Source organism: Bubalus bubalis, chromosome 3 (assembly GCF_019923935.1).
Source record: "Bubalus bubalis isolate 160015118507 breed Murrah chromosome 3, NDDB_SH_1, whole genome shotgun sequence".
In the NCBI taxonomy this organism is placed as follows: Eukaryota; Metazoa; Chordata; class Mammalia; order Artiodactyla; family Bovidae; genus Bubalus; species Bubalus bubalis.
In genome coordinates, this window is record NC_059159.1 from 145,623,050 (window position 1) to 145,642,908 (window position 19,859).

The 19,859-nt window shown below is 33.7% G+C and overlaps 2 protein-coding genes across 4 annotated transcripts in view; one reads left to right on the top strand and one right to left on the bottom strand.

Moving 5' to 3' along the window:
- The window catches only part of LOC102398396 (centromere protein P), a 236,723-nt gene that overhangs the window by 63,195 nt on the left and 153,669 nt on the right, over positions 1 to 19,859 (top strand). The gene's annotated exons all lie outside the window — the stretch shown is intronic.
- Positions 1,765 to 17,975, bottom strand: OGN (osteoglycin). The gene is made up of 7 exons (XM_006063104.4): positions 17,826 to 17,975; positions 16,563 to 17,089; positions 15,050 to 15,146; positions 8,244 to 8,402; positions 6,289 to 6,491; positions 4,115 to 4,210; positions 1,765 to 3,302 (listed from the first exon to the last, which is right to left on the bottom strand). The coding sequence occupies exons 2-7, from the start codon at positions 16,734 to 16,736 to the stop codon at positions 3,132 to 3,134; spliced, it is 900 nt and encodes a 299-aa protein (XP_006063166.1). The 5' UTR covers positions 16,737 to 17,089; positions 17,826 to 17,975; the 3' UTR covers positions 1,765 to 3,131.

Genomic DNA, 19,859 nt, shown 5'->3' on the forward strand with positions numbered 1-19,859 from the left:
CATGTTTTTAAGGCAAGTGGAGAAGTATAATTGGTGTGCTTTTCCTGTAGCAAATAAAGTGCTTATTTGAGCTGGTCTTTGCTGGTGACAAGGTTGTTAGAATGGAAAGAAACAGTCACATGGTTGTGCAGGCATCACCAGTGTTTATCTACAGAATGTTTTATTCATCGCAAACTGAAAACCTTGTCCCCTTTAAACACTTAATTTGTCATTCCTCTGTCTCCCAGCTTCGGGAACCATGACTCTATTTTCCATTTCTGTGAATTTGACTAAGTATCTTGTTCAAGCAGAATCATAAAATTTGTTCTTTTTGCCAGATTATTTCACTTAACATACTGTCCTCAAGATTTATTTATATTGTAGCATGTGTCAGAATTTCATTCCTTTTTAGCCCTGGATACTATTCTGTTATATGCACTTACCAAACTTTGTTTATTCATCTTTAATAGACTCTTAATTGTTTTTACCTTTTGGCTATTGCGAATAGTCCTTCTCAAGTCATTGGTGTACAAATATCTATTCAAGTCTCAGTTTTAATTCTTTTAAGTATATATACCTGTGAGTGGAATTGCTGGATTGTATGGTAATTCTTTCTTTCAGCTTGCACCACTTTACATCCCCAACAGTAGGGCATGAGGCTTCCAATTTCTTCACATCCTTGCCAACATTCATTATTGTCTGGGTTTTTGTTTTGTTTTTATTTTTGGTTTTTTTTGTAGCCAAACTGTTGGGTGTGAATTTCTATCTCTTTCTGGCTTTGATTTGCATTTCCTTCCCTAATGATTAGTGACCTTGAGTATCTTTTCATGTGCTAATTGTCCATTTGTATTTCTTCTTTGGAGCAATGTCTGTTCAAGTTCTTTGTCCCTTTTTGCATCAGGTTTTTTGTTGTTGTTGAGTTGTAGATATTTTTTTATATATTTACCTCATCAAATATGATTGGCACATATTTTCTTCCATTCACTGAATTGTCTTTTCATTTTCTTGATAGTGTTCTTTGATGTATAGAAATTTTTAATTTTGAAGTCCAATTTATCTATTTTTTTCTTTTTTATCCTGTGCTTTTGGTGTCATATCCAGGAAATTGTTGCCAAATTCAGAGTCCTACAGAATTTTCTCTTTATTTTTAGTAGGAGTTTTATAGATTAGCTCTTAAGTTTAGGTATTTAATTCAGTTTGAGTTAATTTTTGTGTATGTTGTAAGCCTGCAGTCCAACTTCATTCTTATACAAGTGAATATCCAGTTTTCCTAGCACCACTTGTTGAAGAGACTGTCTTTTCCTAATTGAGTGGTCTTGATGCCTTTTTCAAAAATCATTTGCTTGTACATGAAGTTTTGTTTCTGGTCTCACTATTCTATTCCATTGGTCTATATGTCTGTCCTTATGCCAGTATCACACTTTTAATTACTGTAGCTTTGTAGTTACATTTTGAAATGAGGAAGTGTAGAATCCTCCAGTCTTGTTCTTTCAAATTTCTTTTGACTGTTTGGAATTCCTTGAGATTCCATATGAATTTTGGTGGGTTTTCTCAGTTCTTCAAAATATTACATTGAGATTTTGATAAGGATTATTTTGAATCTGTGAATTGTTTTGGATAGTGTTGACATACTAACTTTTCCATCTTTCATTCATGAACACAAGCTGTCCTTCTATTTATGTGTATCTTCTTTAGTTTCTTTCAGGAATGTTTGTAGGGTAAAATATTTAAAATTTTAATCTTCTGTTTCTTTCATTATCAGTGTCAAAAATAAAGCATTATCTATTTAAGATAATGGAAATGAGCATATTTTTACTTTTATTATTTTATCATGAAATGAAAAAACACCAATATTTGTTCTGGAAATAAGATAGAGACCAACTTGATTCTAATTTATAATTGATGTTAGAAATAATGTTGGTAATTTTTATATATGCCCTTCAGACTTTTATTTCTAAAGCAGTGATAATTTTATATGCAACCCCAAAGAAGTGTGGAAGCTAAGAATTTTGAATGGGATTTGGGCAAGAGGAAAGTAATTTCAGGAATTTCAGTCTGGCAGCAGTGCCATTATAAATCATTACCATTAGATTAGAGATAATTCTTATCTTTAAACATATCAGTTAATCGTGGATCTTTAGAAAATGTTTCTGAGATGCTTTCTTGTGAATATATGGCCTATTTTCATGAACATGAATGTGTATGGGTGGTTGGGAAGGTGGTGCGCAATAGTAATGCCACAGAATTTGCTTTGTTTTCATATCTTATATTTGGATAAATTTATTGATAAGATTCATTCCTATAGTATAAAAAATATTTTGTTGATATGTCATAACTGAAAGACTTTACAGTGGAGAACTTTATGGCTATATTCTGAGAAACAGAGTGGACTCTCAGTTTTTTTAATAAGCATACTGATTTTGATGTGCCTAGCTTCCTAAAATGTTTTGTGGTGGACTTAGAATGTTGATTATTTAGATTAAATAAATTTTTGTACTACTTTACTAAAGCTTTTAATTGTATGACCACAGAACAGAATAATTGAACATTACTATATTAGCCCTTTGTCAAGAGAGTAAAATTATGCTTTATTTGGAAAGTTTTGCTTAGGTATAAGACTATACCCTATTTCTCAGGCTAAGTAAAAATATAGTAGCTGCCTTAAAAGAAAGAAAACAGAGTTCCTACTTCATAATGAATAATGTATAAATCATAAAAGAAAGAAAAGTGAGAGATCCTTAGAAATATTCAGCTTTTCAAAGTCTTTGGAACATATGCCTTAAAAGGTTTAGGGATCCAGTGGAAGCCAGGAAAGACAGTTGAAAGTTTCTTGGACTTATCTTTTAACTTTGTAACACTTCTTAATTTTGGGTATTTATATAAAAACATACCTTTTAAGTGGTACTCTATTACTAACTACAGGGATTTTGTAATTCTGTTCAAATATTTTCACATTTCTGTTTTGAACTTAGAGATTCAATCTTACTTTTTACTTGTTATATATAAGACTTTTTTTTTAACATCCTTGCTTAAAGCATAAGTTCCTTCAATAGTCAGATGCAAAATTAATATTAAATATTTATGCTCCTTTAGACATTGTTGAGACAGATTATAAGTATGTGTGTACTTTAGCTATGCTGCATTGATAGTGGTTAAATGTATGACCCTACAGGCAATCTTTTTAAGCAGATAAAACTGTTGGGATGTTTTCCCAGGATGATGGGGTTGCCCTCCAAGCGTATCTCTTCAATGCGGTCCCGAATATAACTGGTGTCATTAGCCTTGCAGAATGTATCATCTGTAATTGAAGTTATGTTGTTAAACTGGAAAACAAAAGGGAAAAATTGTTTATAAACTCCAAATCATTCTTTTGTATGCTATGTAATGAGGTCTGGCAGAATATTTTATCTGTTGATAAAAAGTGATTTTTAAAATACTGTACATACTGTATATCCATCTTCATGGTAATAAAAAACCCTGTCTGAGCAATCTGAGCCTCCCTTTTTAAAGTCTACAGTATTACTTTGAAAGAACAGACTACTTGCTTTTTCTAAGAATAAAACTCATGTATGTAACAAATTTCTGAGTACAAATAAGATTATACTAGCTGGAAAATGTATCCTGTTGTAGAGTGTCAACTCAAAATGGGTACTGTGTCCTTAAATGTATTTTAAAGAAGTAAAAAGAACAAATGAGAATTCTTGTGATGGTGAAAGACTACTTTTAGTTTCTTTTTATTCCCTCTTCACTTTTCTGTTACCCTTGATGTTGGACAATAAAGTCAGCTGGGAAGTCTCCAAAAGCAAGTGTTTACTGCTATTTGGAGAAAGAAACATAAACCACGTCTTAGTGTCCCCTAACTTCAAATCCACATGTCGGATTAACTAGGAGATGCCAGGTACACACCTGGAGACAAGCCATCCTATAAGAGCAGACCTCATACCTGGTGTTACTGATCCTTTGGCTTTGCTCTGAATAGAACTGTGGCTTCTGGGCAAGAGAGAGCATTTGACTAAATATTAATGCTTTTGATGGACAACATTTACATGTAAGTAAGTGAATTTCCTAATGAATTGTAAGATTGACCCATAGTAATTTGAATTAAAGTCTGATACTGTGAAAGGAGCAATCATACCTGAAGATGAATTACACGCAGACTTTCTGGTAAATTAAGAGGCACAGATTCCAAAGCATTGTGATCCAAGTAGAGGAAGGAGAGGTTATGCAGTTTCTGTAAGGAAAAGGTGCTTTTGCTTGAGTTGATACCTGAGATCAGTGCATTTCTTCACGACTCAAGCTATATACACATATATATAAATATACATATGTATAAATACATAGATATAGTCATGTATCAATACTATTAATCATTGGTATGGTAGTTTTTGATTTGGTGGGATTTTTTGTTTGTTGTTTTGGTTTTACAAGTAGTGTATTTCAGTCCTTTACAAAGGGCAATAGAACCCTAATGCATCCCCATGTCTGTCTACTCATCTCACATCTGAATACCCAGTCATAGCCAGCCTCAGCCCTCATGTCAATTTCTGGGGCTCTTTAAATTTGTCTTTGGAATAGGTGATGATGTTAATGCTTATGCGGGATTGTATTTGGATCCTGGTACTCCTATAACCTCTCTTGAACCTCCAGAACTTCCCATTTCAGCTCCACTAACTTGTAGTAGAATGAATATTCCTAAGAGATGTGTGTGCTTGTTAGTAAGATATCTTCCAAAGCAATGTATTAAATACGTGGCTGGGTATGATTTTTCTTTTTACCCCGCTAAGAGGTCTACATTAGATTACTCTTCATAATCAATAACCCATTATTGTGTATAATTCTGTAGTTTCAAGATATAGTTTCCCCTGACAGTAATGTTTTACCTTACTTTTGATATACATCCTATGGCAGAATTTGGATTCTTTTTTTTTGTTTTTTTTTTTAGAATTAATTTGTTGTTATTTTAATCCTTTCTTAAGCATCCTACGTGTGTGCTTAGTCACTCAGTCATGTCCAACTCTGTGTGACCCATGGAACCCACCAGGCTCCTCTGTCCATTGGATTTTCCAGGCAAGAACAGTGGAGTGAGTTGCCATTTCTTACACCAGGAGATCTTCCTGAACCAGGGAATCCAACCCAAGTCTCCTGCTTTGGTGGATAGATTCTTTATCACTGTACCACCTAGGAAGCCCTCTTAAGCATCCTACAATCCATTATATAAGAATCAAGCTCCTGTCTTCCCCAGTGGACCTCTTTACATGGATTAGAGTGACTTGATTTTACGTGGCTTTTGCAGCCTTGGGCATTAAGCAAAACTAGAAAATAGCTGACTTTATCATTTTGATGCCAATTTGTCATTAATCCCTTCTGTAATCCATGTGTAAAATAGTCAAATACTTCTTTTGTAAATGTTGACCAGCTCCTGTAGGTCTTTAACATACCAGTTATTCAAAGGTTTACCTGCTCAAATTGTGTATGTTCAAATTACAAGCATTTTTTTTGTTTGTTTTTAAAGTAAGTCCAGTTTCTGCAAGTCCCCTAAGAGTTCCTTAACTTCTGAGGAACTGTTAGAAATTGTCAAAAGGAGCTACAATCCTGTATTTTGAGCAAGGTCTTCTGTTGCTAACCAGTAGCAGGATTATCTCAACCTTTTATCTGGGGTTTCTTCCAGGACTGGGAATGAGTACTTCAGATCTATGGAAATCCTGGGCTGAGGTGATTACTTCTCTGTAGACTGCATTTTGAGACAACCTGGCTACCTAAATCAAAGTAAATCGCCTTCCCTTTTTCCTGAGCATTTATTTTCTTGAATGATTAAATTAAGAAATATATTTAATTTTTACTACATACAGAATTTTGTATTAGGTGCCATCATGGAATTCAAAAGAATATTTCCCTACAGAATTCTATGGGCTAATACTTTTAAGTATTAAAAATAAAATTCAGTCTTTACAGCATGATTTTTCTGGTGTTTATGAATTACTAATACTGTAGGGAAGAAGAAACACAGGAAAACTTCCATTTTGAGGTTTTGGAGACTCTTGGTACCATGAGTCTTTGTCTATATAAATAAATATTTGCTGTGTGAACAAAGGAAAGAGATGTGACACCAGGTAGTCCCATGAAACCAAATAAAGTTATTTTAAGTGAGGTACAGGCATAAGCTAGACTTGAATAAGCCTAACAATATCACTATTTATTATGTAATAGTTTTAAAACAAAATTCTAGGCTATAGTTTCTTCTTCTTTTATCATGTTATTATTGGCTGTATAACAATGATATTATGCTCAGTCATACTATAAAATACTTACTTTGAATGTATTTGCTTTGATTCCTCTACTCTTGATTTTGTTATATTTTGCATTAAATAAAGTAAGCTTGGGAGGGAGAACTGGAAGCTTCAGTAGTTGATTTTCAGCTAATGTAAGTTCTTCTAACAGAGAAAGTTTTGAAAAAGTACCGTCTTCTATGTCTTCAATCAAATTTCCCGTAAAATCAAGTCGTCTTAAGTTAGCTTGAAGGAAAAATATACAAACAATACAAAAAAATTTGTTTTAAATACATGAAGTTAAATTCTTAATTGTGTGGACTGAGGAAAAGCATTTATTTAACAGGTAATTCAAATTTCTTCTATGTTTAGTGCTTTGCAGAACATGTACAATTAATAGCTCAGTAAGTTTTATTGAATGAATACTCAGCATGTACTCAGTGCTTGACACTGATGGCGTTTCTCACTGGAGCTCTAGAATTTCAGGTTTGGAAGGGAACTTTAAGTTAAGAGAGTCCTTCCATCCTTTTTTGTTTGAATTCTGAGTATGTTCAAGTAATATGAAAGAAATTTTTTGTTGCAAATTATGGAAAGCAAGCATTATGTTTGATTGAATAGAATCATGTAAATATTTGTGAATTTCTTGCCATCCTGTTGCGTTTTGATTATGGGTTTGTTTTGTTTGCATTAGTTGCTCAGTTGTGTCTGACTCTTTGCAACTCTATAAACTGTAGCCCACCAGGCTCCTCTCCTCTGTCCCTGGAATCCTGTCCAGGCAAGAATACTGGAATGGGTTGCCATTCCCTTCTCCAGGGGATCTTCCTGACCCAGAGTTTGAACTCAGGTCCTCCTACATTGCAGGCAGATACTTTACCATCTTAGCCACCAGGGAAGCCCCTGTGATTGTGGGTATATTATCTTAATCTTTCCATGCCTTATTGCTTAAAAACAACAAAGGCAAAAAAGTTCCCTATTTTGTTAACGTGGAACATACTGAGAGAGAAATTCAATACGTGTGTGTATGTATGCATCACTTTTGTTCTGTCTAGGATGATAAGGAGATATGGTCACTTCTCACTATTTAAGGTAGTCACCTATAAAGTCGACACAAATGCTGATTTAGTGAATATGGAACTATTGCTCCTAGGGAATATACGGATTCGAGCCTTTCATCACACATTTTCATCAGCCAATCAGAAAATTGTATGTGTGTTTCTTTTTTAAAGGCATCTTATTTAGTATATATTGTTGCTACATTAATATTAAACTCACGGCCAACAGCACTGTAACTCACTTAAATGAAGACTACTTAACACGTATTTTCTCTGGAAGGCACATCACAGCCTTCTTGCAGTTAGAAATAATATACAGCACTTCAACACTATATTTAGGGAGTGTTTCAAACAGCAAAAAAAAGCCAAAAAATGAAAAGTGAAAAATATTGCACTAAGTAGACTGTAAACGAAGTACTTGTTTAAAGCTGAAATAAAAGACAAAGCATCTTGTTCTACCTCACCTGGATGACTCAGATTTTTTGCCACTGTGCACATGCCTGTGAATAACTCTGAAAGTGCTAGAAGTATTTATTTTGGGGTTACAAATAAATTTTATAAAGTAGGTGAGTTTGAAAACATAAAATCCACAAATAATGAGAAACAACTGTATTCAGTCAGTTGGAACTACCAGTGACAGCATGAATTCAGGATGGTTAATCTCGTCAATGTGTAGTGGAGCCAGTGTGCATTTCTTGGTATCATTTTCTTCAGAAGCCCTCGACAAAATTGGAATATAGGAAACTTTTCTGTAATGAGTGATCCAGGACTTGGACTTGACTGCAGAAGTAGTTGCTGTGTGTGGTGCTCATAGCAACACCCTCCTGGCAGGATACTTAAAATACCCCAACAGTGACTATCCTACGTGTGACCTAGAAACTTGTGTTTATATGAGTTAAATAACTAACATGAGTTAACACTAATATTTTATTTAAAATTAGCTTACGTATGTCTGCAAAATCTTTGGCGGTCAGCTTTTTAATTTTGTTGAATCGTGCATAAAGATAGGCTGATTCCTTTGGCAAAGGTGGTACAGCATCAATGTCAACTTCTTCACAGTATACAGAGCCACTTAAACAAACACATAGCAGGCATGTGGGCATTTCTGAATTGGGAAACAAAATCATAAAAATCAATAATTTAAAAATATCTGACCTCTAGTATTAAAATTCTTGCTATGATGAATGTTATTACTAATTTGAAAAGATACTTTACACAATTATAGATGATAACAGGAAAGATGTTATGGCCATATTAGCTAGTGATCTATATTGTATCTGGTAACTCAGCATAATTTTATTTTAAATTCTGTAATACACAATCTCTTTTATTCTCCTGTCTGTTTTGGCAATGATCATTTATTTAATTGCTGAATTGATTGACAGTTACATTTCTTCATTTGCATATCAAAAAATCATAAAGCTGGACTTAAGGTAAGCACAAGTTTGATTTATCACTTGGGGTAGTGCAAACACATTTCTAATGAGTTTGTTGTTCAGTTGCTAAGTCATGTCCTCCTCTTTGCAACCCCATGCACTGCAGCACACCAGGCTCCCGTCTCCTTCACTGTCTCCCGTAGTTTGCTCAAATTCATGTCCATTGAGTTGGTGATCCTATCTAACCATCTCATCCTCTGCCACCCCCTTCTCTTTTTGCCTTCAATTTTTCCCTGCATCAAAATCTTTTCCAGTGAGTCAACTCTTCACATTAGGTGTCCAAAGTATTAAGAGGTTCAGCCTCAGCATCAGTCCTTCCAATGAAACTAATTAGTGAAAGTATGAACTTGGAATCATAGAGAATTTTGAGTTTTAGCTTCATAATAATCTCCTCCAATCTCCCTTAAACTTAGATTCAAGTAAAAGTCATTTCCAGCAACAACAACAGCAACAAAAATTTGGAGTCATTGTGGGCACTTTTAGAATCCCATTGCACGCTGCATCATTTTTTTTTAATTTAAATTTATTTATTTTAATTAGAGGCCTGTATCATTTATTGTACTTACTTGTCATGCCTTCATCCTGGAAGAATTCCTTAGTCTTTGTTTTTTATATCTTTTTACTGTTTTGGAAATTTTTGAATTTTTTAAAAATTTATTTTCAGGGCATTTATTTTGCAGAATGTCTTTCAACTGGGGTTTATAAAAAAGGTTCCTCATTTTTGGCAGGAATACTACAGAAATAATGTTTCATCCTCTGTGTTATGTATCTGTCTCATTCCTTACAATGCTGTCTTGGGTAACTTGGTTCAGTTGGTGTCTGCCATGGTTCTCACCCTGTAAAATTACTGTTTTTCACTTTGTAATGAGTGTGTACCTTCTAGAGAAGTACTTTGAGATTCTAAACATCAGGTTTGTTATCAAACTTTCATGTTTTAAAACTCTAGTTTTCATCTGTTGATGAGTCTTACTTGAATCAAATTGTCCCAGATTAGTCGACAAGAACTCCTAAACTCTGTTTATCATCCCATAGCCTTTTTGTGATTCACTGTTATACAATAAGTTGCACATATTTAACTTGTATAATTTATAAGTTGGATGTCCATCACCACAATCAAGATAATTATCATATCCATCACTCCAAAAGTTTCCTCATGCTCTTTGGTAATTATCTCTCCCTCACAGTAACCACTAATATCCTTTTCTGTCATTATCTTAATATGTTAATATTATGAATATATTAAGGACCAGAAACTTAATATATTATTTCTGAAACTTTTATATCAAAAGAATGCAGTATATACTCTTTTGTCTGGCTTCTTTAACTCTGCATAATTATTTTGAGGGTCATCTATTTTTGCAGTATCAGTAATTCATTTCTATTTATTATTGAGTTCATTCCAATTTATTCCATTCTGTCAGTAGACACAGTTTATACAGTCATCTCTTACATATATTTGGGTTGTTTCCAGTTTGCAGCTATTTCAAAGAGAGCTGCTATGAACGTTAACATATGGACTTATCGCTTTCATTTCTCTTCTATAAATACCTAAGCATAGAATGGCTGTGTCTTATTATACATATATATTTTACGTTTTGGAAAAAGTGCTACTAAACTGTTTTCCAAAGTCATTGTGCCATTTTAAATTCTCGTTAGCAGTGCATGTAAGTTCCAATTGCTCCGCATTCTTTCCAACATTTGGTATGTGTGGTTGGACTTTTTGATTTTAGTCTTTCAAGTAAGATGTGTTGTGGTATCTCATGTTTGAATTTACATTTTCCTAATGACTAATGTGCTGAGCATCTTTTTATATACTTATTTGCCATCCACATGTTTTTGTGTGTGTGGTGAAGTGTCTACTCATGTCTTTTGCCTGCTTTTTAAATGGGTTTTGCATTATTAGTTTTGAATTATATATATTATATAGATATAAGTCATTTGTCAGAATATGTTTTGGAGAAAATGTTTTCTCCAGTTTCTGGCTTTTTTTTTTTTTAATTTTCTAATCAATGTCTCTTTAAAGAGCAAACATTTTTTATTTTAATAAATAATAATTGATTCCCTTATAGTTCATGCTTTTTGTGCTGTGTTTAAGAAATCTTTGCCAACCACCAAGTTTTTATCCTGTTTTCTTTTAAAAGTTGTATAGTAAGTCTTGATATTAGGTAGTGTAAATTCTCCAAATTTATTCTTCTTTAATGTTAACGTTTCTTCTAGGTTCTTTTCATTTTTATATAAATTTTAAACTCAGCTTGTTAATTACTTAAAGCCTGCTAGAATTTTAATTGGGACTGCATTGAATCTACAGATGAATTTGGGGAAAACAGACATTTTAATGATACTGAGTTTTCTGGTCCTTGAATACAGTGTATCTCTATCTATATATTTAGGTCTTTTTAAATATCTCTCCGCATTATTGTCTGGATTTTAGTGAATAAATCTTATACATCTGTCATACATTTATACATATATTTTTTTTATATTTTGATTAAAAAATTAAATGTCTCTACTATTCTTTGAGAGCTTACTTATTTTCTGGCATGCTGAGATGTCCCATACCAATCCTTGCCCTTTCCCTGCCCCAGGTCTGAAATCAGCTATTACTTTAAGAAGTACTGGTCCATTTCAGTGGAGAATGGTATTTAGAAACCAAGATTTGGGTGTGCATGTGCTCATTGCTACTGGGATCTCATTGTTCCTAGGATCTTTCAGCAAAGAGGACTGGGAAATATATTTATTTTTATTTTGCTCTCTTTTCATATATAATACAGAGAAGGAAATGGCAACCCACTCTAGTATTCTTGCCTAGAGAATCCCATGGACAGAGGAGCCTGGTGGGCTGCTGTCCATAGGGTTGCACAGAGTCGGACACGACTGAAGTGACTTAGCATGCATGCATGCATTGGGGAAGGAAATGGCAACCCACTCCAGTATTCTTGCCTGGAGAATCCCAGGGACAGAGGAGCCTGGTGGGCTGCCATCTATGGGGTCGCACAGCGTGGGACACGACTGAAGCAACTTAGCAGCAGCATGTATAATACATACATACACACGTATATGTTTTTATACATGGACACACTACACATGGACACACATGTAAACATATATAATATATATGTACCATATGCTCATATAAAACCATAAACATATCATATGCATATATGCACATACATACTCATACAGGGAAGCAAACATGTTTATATCTTTTTCTGTATATCTGTATACAAACCAGGAGTTGATGCTGATACCTTTCATTCCAGTCCATTCCACTCCATTTCCATAGTGTTCCTTCTAGCCTTCCCCCTGACCATATCTTTTAACACCCTTCTCTGATTATGAGAGACCTGACTCTCTGATCCACTTTGTATTTACTTTGCTCAATCCTAGAACACACGTTAAGTAGTTTCATTATTGTTAACCTATAACACTATGGAAAACAAACCTACTCATTGGAATTTTAGTATTTGTCTACTGAAAGTATACATCAAAATACTGAGTTACTTCAGTTAGATTTCCCTTCCTGTAATGTGTTATGTTATTCATTTGAAATACAATTAAGTTTGTATTTTTCTGTTTGTTTGTCAGTTTGGGTTCTTTTTATCTTATCCTTGTTGATTTTATTTATGAATGTACTATATTTATTTGCTTATGTGAATATAATGTTCTAAAATCAAATATGCACAAAAAGTGTGCTCAGAGAAGTTCTGCCACCTTTTCCCTGTACTTGTAGTTCCCGTCTCTCCCTCCTTCCACCCCTAGTCCATCTGTAACCCATAGGTAACTAGTCTCAGCTTAATTGCCCTTCTTGAATTTCTTTCACACAAGTGTATCTTCTCTTATATCCCTTTCATTTTTAGAAGAGACAGCATACTGTAGATACTCTTTTGCACTTTGGTTTTTTTCACATAATCTCTTCTAGAAATCAATCCATATTCGTTATAGAAATCTTCCTCATTCATTTTTACCACTGCATAGTATTCCCTAGGTAGATGTACCATACTTTATTCAACCACTCTTCAATTTATGAATAATTAGATTGTTTCCAATATTTTGCTGTTGCAAGCAATCCTTCAGAGATTTTGCATATGTATTTTCTTACTTTTGAAGATATATCTTTAGGATAAATTCCTAGAGGTCAGTTGCTAAGTCACAAAGTAAATGCATATTAGGCTTCATCAAATATTACCAAATTCCTCTCTGTTCTACCAATTTGCATTACTATCAGCAACATATGTCAGTGTCTGATACCCCACAGGTTTTGCCAGTGGAATATATTAATATATTGTCACACTTGTGTCAGATAGGTTAAAAAACTTTATCTCAATTTAAATTTACATGTGAGATTGAACACCTTTTATGTGTTTAAGGGTCATTTTTATGTCATTTTGTGAATTGTCTGTTCATACCTTTTGCCCATTTTACCCATGGATTTTTTATCAGTTTCTTTTTCCCAGATTTTTACTTGTTCTTTATAAATTAGAGATATTAACTCTTTACAATGGTGTATATTGAAAATATTTTTCTCAGTTTTAAGTTGTCTTCAGCTTCATTTATGATGATTTTTGCCATGCAAATGTTTTTCATTTATGGAGTCAAACTTACTGGTCTTTTCTATTATCATCTCTGGATTTTGAGACATCCCACAGTCAAGTTATCTTCTACTATTTAAATGGTTTCACTTTTTACATTTAGACCCTAATTTATTTGAAGTTTATTTTTCTGTATAAGAGGGATATAATTGTTTTTTTTTTTTTTTTTTTTTTTTTTTTAATTTTATTTTATTTTTAAACTTTACATAACTGTATTAGATTTGCCAAATATCAAAATGAATCCGCCACAGGTTTACATGTGTTCCCCATCCTTCCCTTTTCAAGGTTGTCCCAGACTCAGTTTTTAAAAAGATCATCTTTGGGACTTCCCTGGTGGTCCAGTGGCTAAGAATCCATCTGCCAATGCACGGGACATGGGTTCGATCCCTGGTCTGGGATGATGCCACATGGCACAGAGCAACTAAGCTCCTGAGCCACAGCTACTGAGCCCACATGCTACACCTATCAAAGCATGAGCACCTAGAGCCTGTGCACTGCAGCAAAGGGTAGCCCCATCTGCAACTAGAGAAAACTCACAGACAGCAATGAAGACCCAGAGCAGCCATACATAAATAAATAAATATTTTTTAAAAATAAAAACATCATCTTTGCTTCAGTGATTAAAGATGGTCCCTTTGTTATTTACTAAATTTCTATATTTATTTCTTTCTGTCTGTGGACATTCATTCATGCACCAGTATTATACTTATTTTAAGTACGGAGGCTTTAAAGTATGTTCTGATAGGTGATTTCATGCAGATCTGATTTTCCATCTGAACTTGAGGATCAACCTTACCCAACTCTTTAAAGAAGTTTATTGTTACAGATTTAGGGAGAACTACCATCTTTGTAATATTAAATCATCCTATCCACGAGCAAGAAATGTCTTTTAATTTCTTCTAGTCTATTTTCACTATGATGCTTTTCAAATTTCTTGAGATATATTTTCTGTTTTGTTTCATTTTAACTTTATTGTAGCACTATAGAAATTAGTGTGTGGTTTTTTTTTTTCATATTGTCACGTGAAATAATGGTCTGTGAGAGAGCAATAATAAACCAAATAGAAACTAATAAGTAGTACTTTGTAATTTGTTATTTTAAAAGTTTTCTATTGTTTTAATTGAAACATACATTATAATTATGTATATAACCATTTCTCCTGTGAATTTCTTAAAAGCAAAAATAATATTTTATTTACTTTATCCTCAGACTACATGTGAAAGTGAAAGTCGCTCAGTTGTGTCCAACTCTTTGGGACCCCATGGGCTATACAATCCATGGAATCCTCTAGGCCAGAATACTGGACTGGGTAGCCAGTCCCTTCTCCAGGGGATCTTCCCAACCCAGGAATTGAACCCAGGTCTCCTACATTGCAGGCAGATTCTTTACCAGCTGAGCCACCAGGGATTTGCAACTAATTGGAATTTAACAAGTATTTCTTGAATTGATTTTATATAGATAGAAGCACACACTTTATAGAGGCTAAACCCAAACTGAACTTTGGTTGTTCTTGAATGTTCCTATTACATGTTTTTCACTCATAATGTGGAATGGCAAATGGTGAAAATTCACAATATACCTGTTTGACTTTATCATTGGAGATAAAATTCCACTGTTCGGATTTACTGTATCCTGATGCAATTTTGAACTATAGCAAATAAAGTTCCATTGTAACCTACTTTTTAAGGCTCCTTTTAAAAATAGGATAATAGAGTATTCATACTTACCATCATTTTCTTTCTTGGGGGATAATGGCGTTATATTCTCATCTTTTTGTAATTGAAAACTTTTCTTATCGGGTACCATTATCATAGTTTCTTTTTCCTATTGGAAAAATAAACGTTTATTTACAATTATTTACAATTTGGTAATTTTGGTATTATTTGCAATTTGGACTGTAAAACTGAGGGATTACAGACAGCATTCTCCCATAAATGTTCTGGTTGAACAGTCCTTCCCCTCTCCATTTGTCTATTAAGTGCTGTTGAATTCTGCTCCACTTCACAAATATCTTGGTCCCTGTGTTTAGAGAGACTCCTAAAGCAATGTAAAGAGAAGAAGCAGAGAACTTTTTTACTTACTACTTTTTAGGGACCAGGAGATTTTGAAAGTATCCTTTAAACTGATTGATAAGATTGAAATCAGCCATGTGAGCCGACAGCTTGTTATAATAGGCCTTTTTTTGTTTTTTCCTAAGCACCTGGGAAGTGCTGGGACTATTTATACATATATTATTAATATATACATATATGATAATAATAATACTAGGATATTAGCCAACTTCATTGAAAGAAATTGTAGTATTAACATTTGCTCATCTGTACTGAAAAAGAAGAATCTATTATAACTGTTCAGTCTTAAAATACTTATCATCTTATTTATAGTAGAGAACTTTTGAAGAAATCAACATTGTTAAGTATTTGGCTGCATCTCTTATTTTCCATTTTGCGTGTGTGTGTGAGAGAGACACATATAGACACTGTAGGCAGGCAACAGATCCTTATGTGCTGTATTAACTTTTTCTTTGTCCAGTATTCATTTCTGTGTTCCAGTAAAACCACAAGTAATTACTTAGTCCCTGTACAAGCAGAATATGAAAAATGTGGTAGGAAAGTCATCTCTGTAGACAATGACAGTGACAGTTACTTGGTAAAATGGTAGAGCCTAAATTGTGAAATTGATTGAAAATCATGCTGCATATTAGTAGTTTTAATTTTTTGATACTGTATAGTTGACATACGTGAATTATTATGAAATCCTGTAGATACAAAATAAGCAGTACTCTTCTATTTATGTACTTGAACTACTTCTTCCTAAAATAATAAACCTTAAGCTGGTAATCCATCTTTATTTTTCCTAATACACATTTCTCCTATTTTATTTTAATATGCAAATAAAAGGCACTATGTATCATGACTTAAATGTAAATCTCTGCTGATAAGAGATCATCTTTAAATTGAATTTTCCTTAAATTTTATATTTCAAATTTTAGTTTTCCTTAAGTTTTATGTTTTGGTTGTTACAGATACTATTTGGTTATCATAGAGTCTATTTATTAATTTGGGAAGCATGCATACTTTAAAAATATAATTTAGGGACAGTTATTTTGAATTGTTTTGAATCATTTCAAGTGCTTTTCCTTTCCTCTTAACCTTATCAGACACATTCAGAAAAAAACAAAAACATGCATTTAAATGGGTGACTATTTTAGAAATTAAATTTAGAGTAGAAATAAAATACCTTAGTACTTTTTCCATCCAGGTATTTATCCTCATAATCTTGGCTAAAAAAGGTTTCTTCAAGATTATCTGTTCCATAATCATAGATAATGCGTGAATCCTGCTGAGATGGTGGTGCTGGCTTTATCAGAGGCACAAACAGGAACAGGAGAAGTGTAGATTGCAGAGTCTTCATTTTAATAGAAATTAAGGTGACTGAAAACTAATAAGCTAGTGGCCTGCTGACTGTGGGACAATACTCTCTTTTTCCCTGGAAATAAAAATGCAGACCATCGAAGCAATATTTAAAAGCTTAGAGGACTTTTTGGCAGGGTATACGCAGCAGGGGCCAGCGAACAGTATTTAACCCTTTGTGATCTTTAATTAGATGCTAAAAGTTTTTATGTATCAGTGATGTTCTGAAAAATAGTTTCAGAAAATGGTTTTAGTTCTTTTTCTATCAAAAATCCAAGCAACGTTGATAATTTCAGTTTTTTAATAATTAGGTACCTTGAACAAAGGTATGCAATTGAAGTCTTCTTAGAATACCTGTAATATAAACAGTTAAAATGAAGACCCATGATCCTGTCTCATGTGAGTTAAAAATATCATATTTCAGCTTTGCTACTTTATAAGAACTCCTGATTTGTATTGGTATGAGCAGAAACAAGTTCCAGGAACAGTTTTAAAACTTAAACTTTAAATTTAACATTATGAAAAATAGTCATTAGCATTTACTTTTAGGTGATACAGAATATTGAAAAACCCATAATTTCAAATTCCTCAGTTTCATAATTTCCATAGATATATTATTTTTAGGTAATAGCATTTCTTTTAAAATTTAAGGTATGAAAAATGCAAAAAGTATTGCAGACTAGAAAAATAATAGAACTTTAATCAAAGATTTCAAGGGAATGAAATGGGAAAGATTCTTTTAAGCTCACCACTGGATTTTATCTGGTGGTACACATTTTCTACTTTTTCTTAAGTAACTTCAGACAGAATCACTCAGAATTGCTGGTGCTGCATTTTAGGTACTAGTTTGTCAAAAAAGTCAGTGGTTGAAATTAAGCATAACATGGTTTTGTGACTTTTGCAGCACGCTGTTCTTGCCTGCATGGACATGCAAGTTATGCGGTGATATACTTAAGTGCTTGTTAAAAAATAGTTATCCGAGGTAACTGAGACTTAAAAAGATTAAAGATTGCCTTTATATTTACTAAGATTGTTATATGTCACATTTTAACAAACAATATTTAAAATAATATGTGAGAAAAGAGCCTACCGTTGTAGCTGTTTTGAAGTTTTTTGTGGTTTTCCTCAATAGATGGTCATGGCTTGCATTAGCCCCAAGTGGGAGGGTGAATGAGAAAAGCTGTGGAGTGATTTCAAACTGTTGAGTAGAATTTCAGGGCCCAACAGCTTTAAAAGCAGTTTCCATGTGGTAGAGATCTTTGCCAACATTCTTTCTGCAGGGTGAAATGTAGTGTGTTGTACTAGAGAACTAAAATATTTGTAACTGCTGTACTCAGATTGCTTCCACTGATTATCATAAACTTCTGTTATTTTTTACCTTGTGTAATAAATAATCATAGCACAAATTATTTTTTAGTTTAGTCATTTGAGGCCCACTTCCCCCTTTATTTTGTTATATGTAACAAAAACTCAACTGTCAGAATCAGCTTTTTAAATATAAATGTTACAATTTGGGATTTGATAGTAAAATATGTTTTTGTTTGCTGAATGAAGAAAATAGTATTAATTACCTTAATATTATTTTTTTTGAAGTTGAAGTGGTATCTAGATAACTATGTGAACATCTTTAAAGATTAATTTTATCACTGGTACTTTTAGCAATCAAAGTAACCTTTCTTTCTCCTCTCAGCTGAAATTTCAGTAAGTGTGGATATGAATATTTTGTAAAAAAAAAAAAAAATAGAAAGTGAAAGAATACTGGTTTGTTTTCTTTTCTATTCAAAATTGGCTTTGGAGTTTTTTGAATTAAAGCTTGAATAAACTAAGACGTGAATACTTACATTTTTACTTGAATGTGAATTAGTTTAAATTTAGTTGTGATATTCTCTGATTTGGGTTGATTTTATGACTTTAAAGTCTTTGAAAATATCTAATAATGAAATAGCAGATATTGATTTGTTTTCTGTTGTGTGGCAGGTTTAACGGGATGTTGAGAAGTGAACTGAATAGATGTTGAATAGATTTAGAGAATCTTAGAGGTTCATAGTTTACTATGGTATACACAGTTTGGTACTTTGTACTACAGAAAATTATTTTGTGGATTATAACTTTTTTTTTCCTTGATGGTTCTGACCAATGTGTATAGTTTTATTGGCATTCATTCATTTGTTTTTATTGTTCAGTCCCCAGTCATGTCCGACTCTCTGCAACCCCATCGACTGCAGCACGCCAGGCCTCCCTATCCCTTACCACCTTCCAAAGTTTGCCCAAGTTCATGTCCATTGCATCGGTGATGCCATCCAGCCATCTCATCCTCTGATGCCCTCTTCTCCTTCTGCCCTCAGTCTTTCCCCAGTATCAGGGATATTTCCAGTGAGTCGGCTGTTTGCATCAGGTGAGCAAAATACTGCAGCTTCATCTTCAGCATTAGTCTTTCTGATGAGTATTCAGGGTTGATTTCCTGTAAGATTGACTGGTTTGATCTCCTTGCTGTCCAAGGGACTCTCAGGAGTCTTCTCCAGTACCACGGTTTTGAAGGCATCAATTCTTCGTCTCTCTGCCTTCCTTACTATTCAGCTCTCACAACCATATGTGACCACTGGGAAGACCATAGCCTTAATTATACTGACCTTTGTCAGCAGAGTAAATTCATTCATTTAGTAGAAGTTTACTGAGTGCCACTTCTCTGCCAGTACTGTAGAAAAATAAACCCAGACAAGCAAAACTTGTTTTTTCCCTTCAAGGAGGAAGAGTTTGTAAGTAAGCAAGAACGGCAGCAAATAAGCGTTAGAAGGCACAGTGAGCGACCTGCTACACAAAAATATTCTGCAGTGATCTGGGAAAGGGTAAAGCCACTGAGGTGGCACCAAACTGACTTCTGTAGAGAAAATGAGGGGGTAGTCAGGGCAGGAGCAGACCAAGGGAGAATTGCTCTAGGAATGGAAACAGCACATAGGTGGGGGAGGATACATCATTAAGATAATTTATAATTAGTTGTATATGGCTAGAGCTTAGAGGGAGAAAGAGAAGAGGTTAGGGGGGTGGTATATATTAAGAGATCAGACAGGGTACTAGAGGTCAGATTAAGGAAAAGTCTTTTATACCTTGCTGTGGTGTTTGACTT

Bases quoted from the DNA above. Each gene is read 5' to 3' on its own strand.
- OGN (XM_006063104.4), bottom strand. From the start codon at position 16,736: ATGAAGACTCTGCAATCTACACTTCTCCTGTTCCTGTTTGTGCCTCTG. The intron at 8,403-15,049 runs GTAAGTATGAAT...TTCCCAATTCAG, and splicing joins CCCCAAGAAAGAAAATGATG to AAATGCCCACATGCCTGCTA. The intron at 6,492-8,243 runs GTAAGCTAATTT...TTTTCCTTCAAG, and splicing joins CAAAGATTTTGCAGACATAC to CTAACTTAAGACGACTTGAT.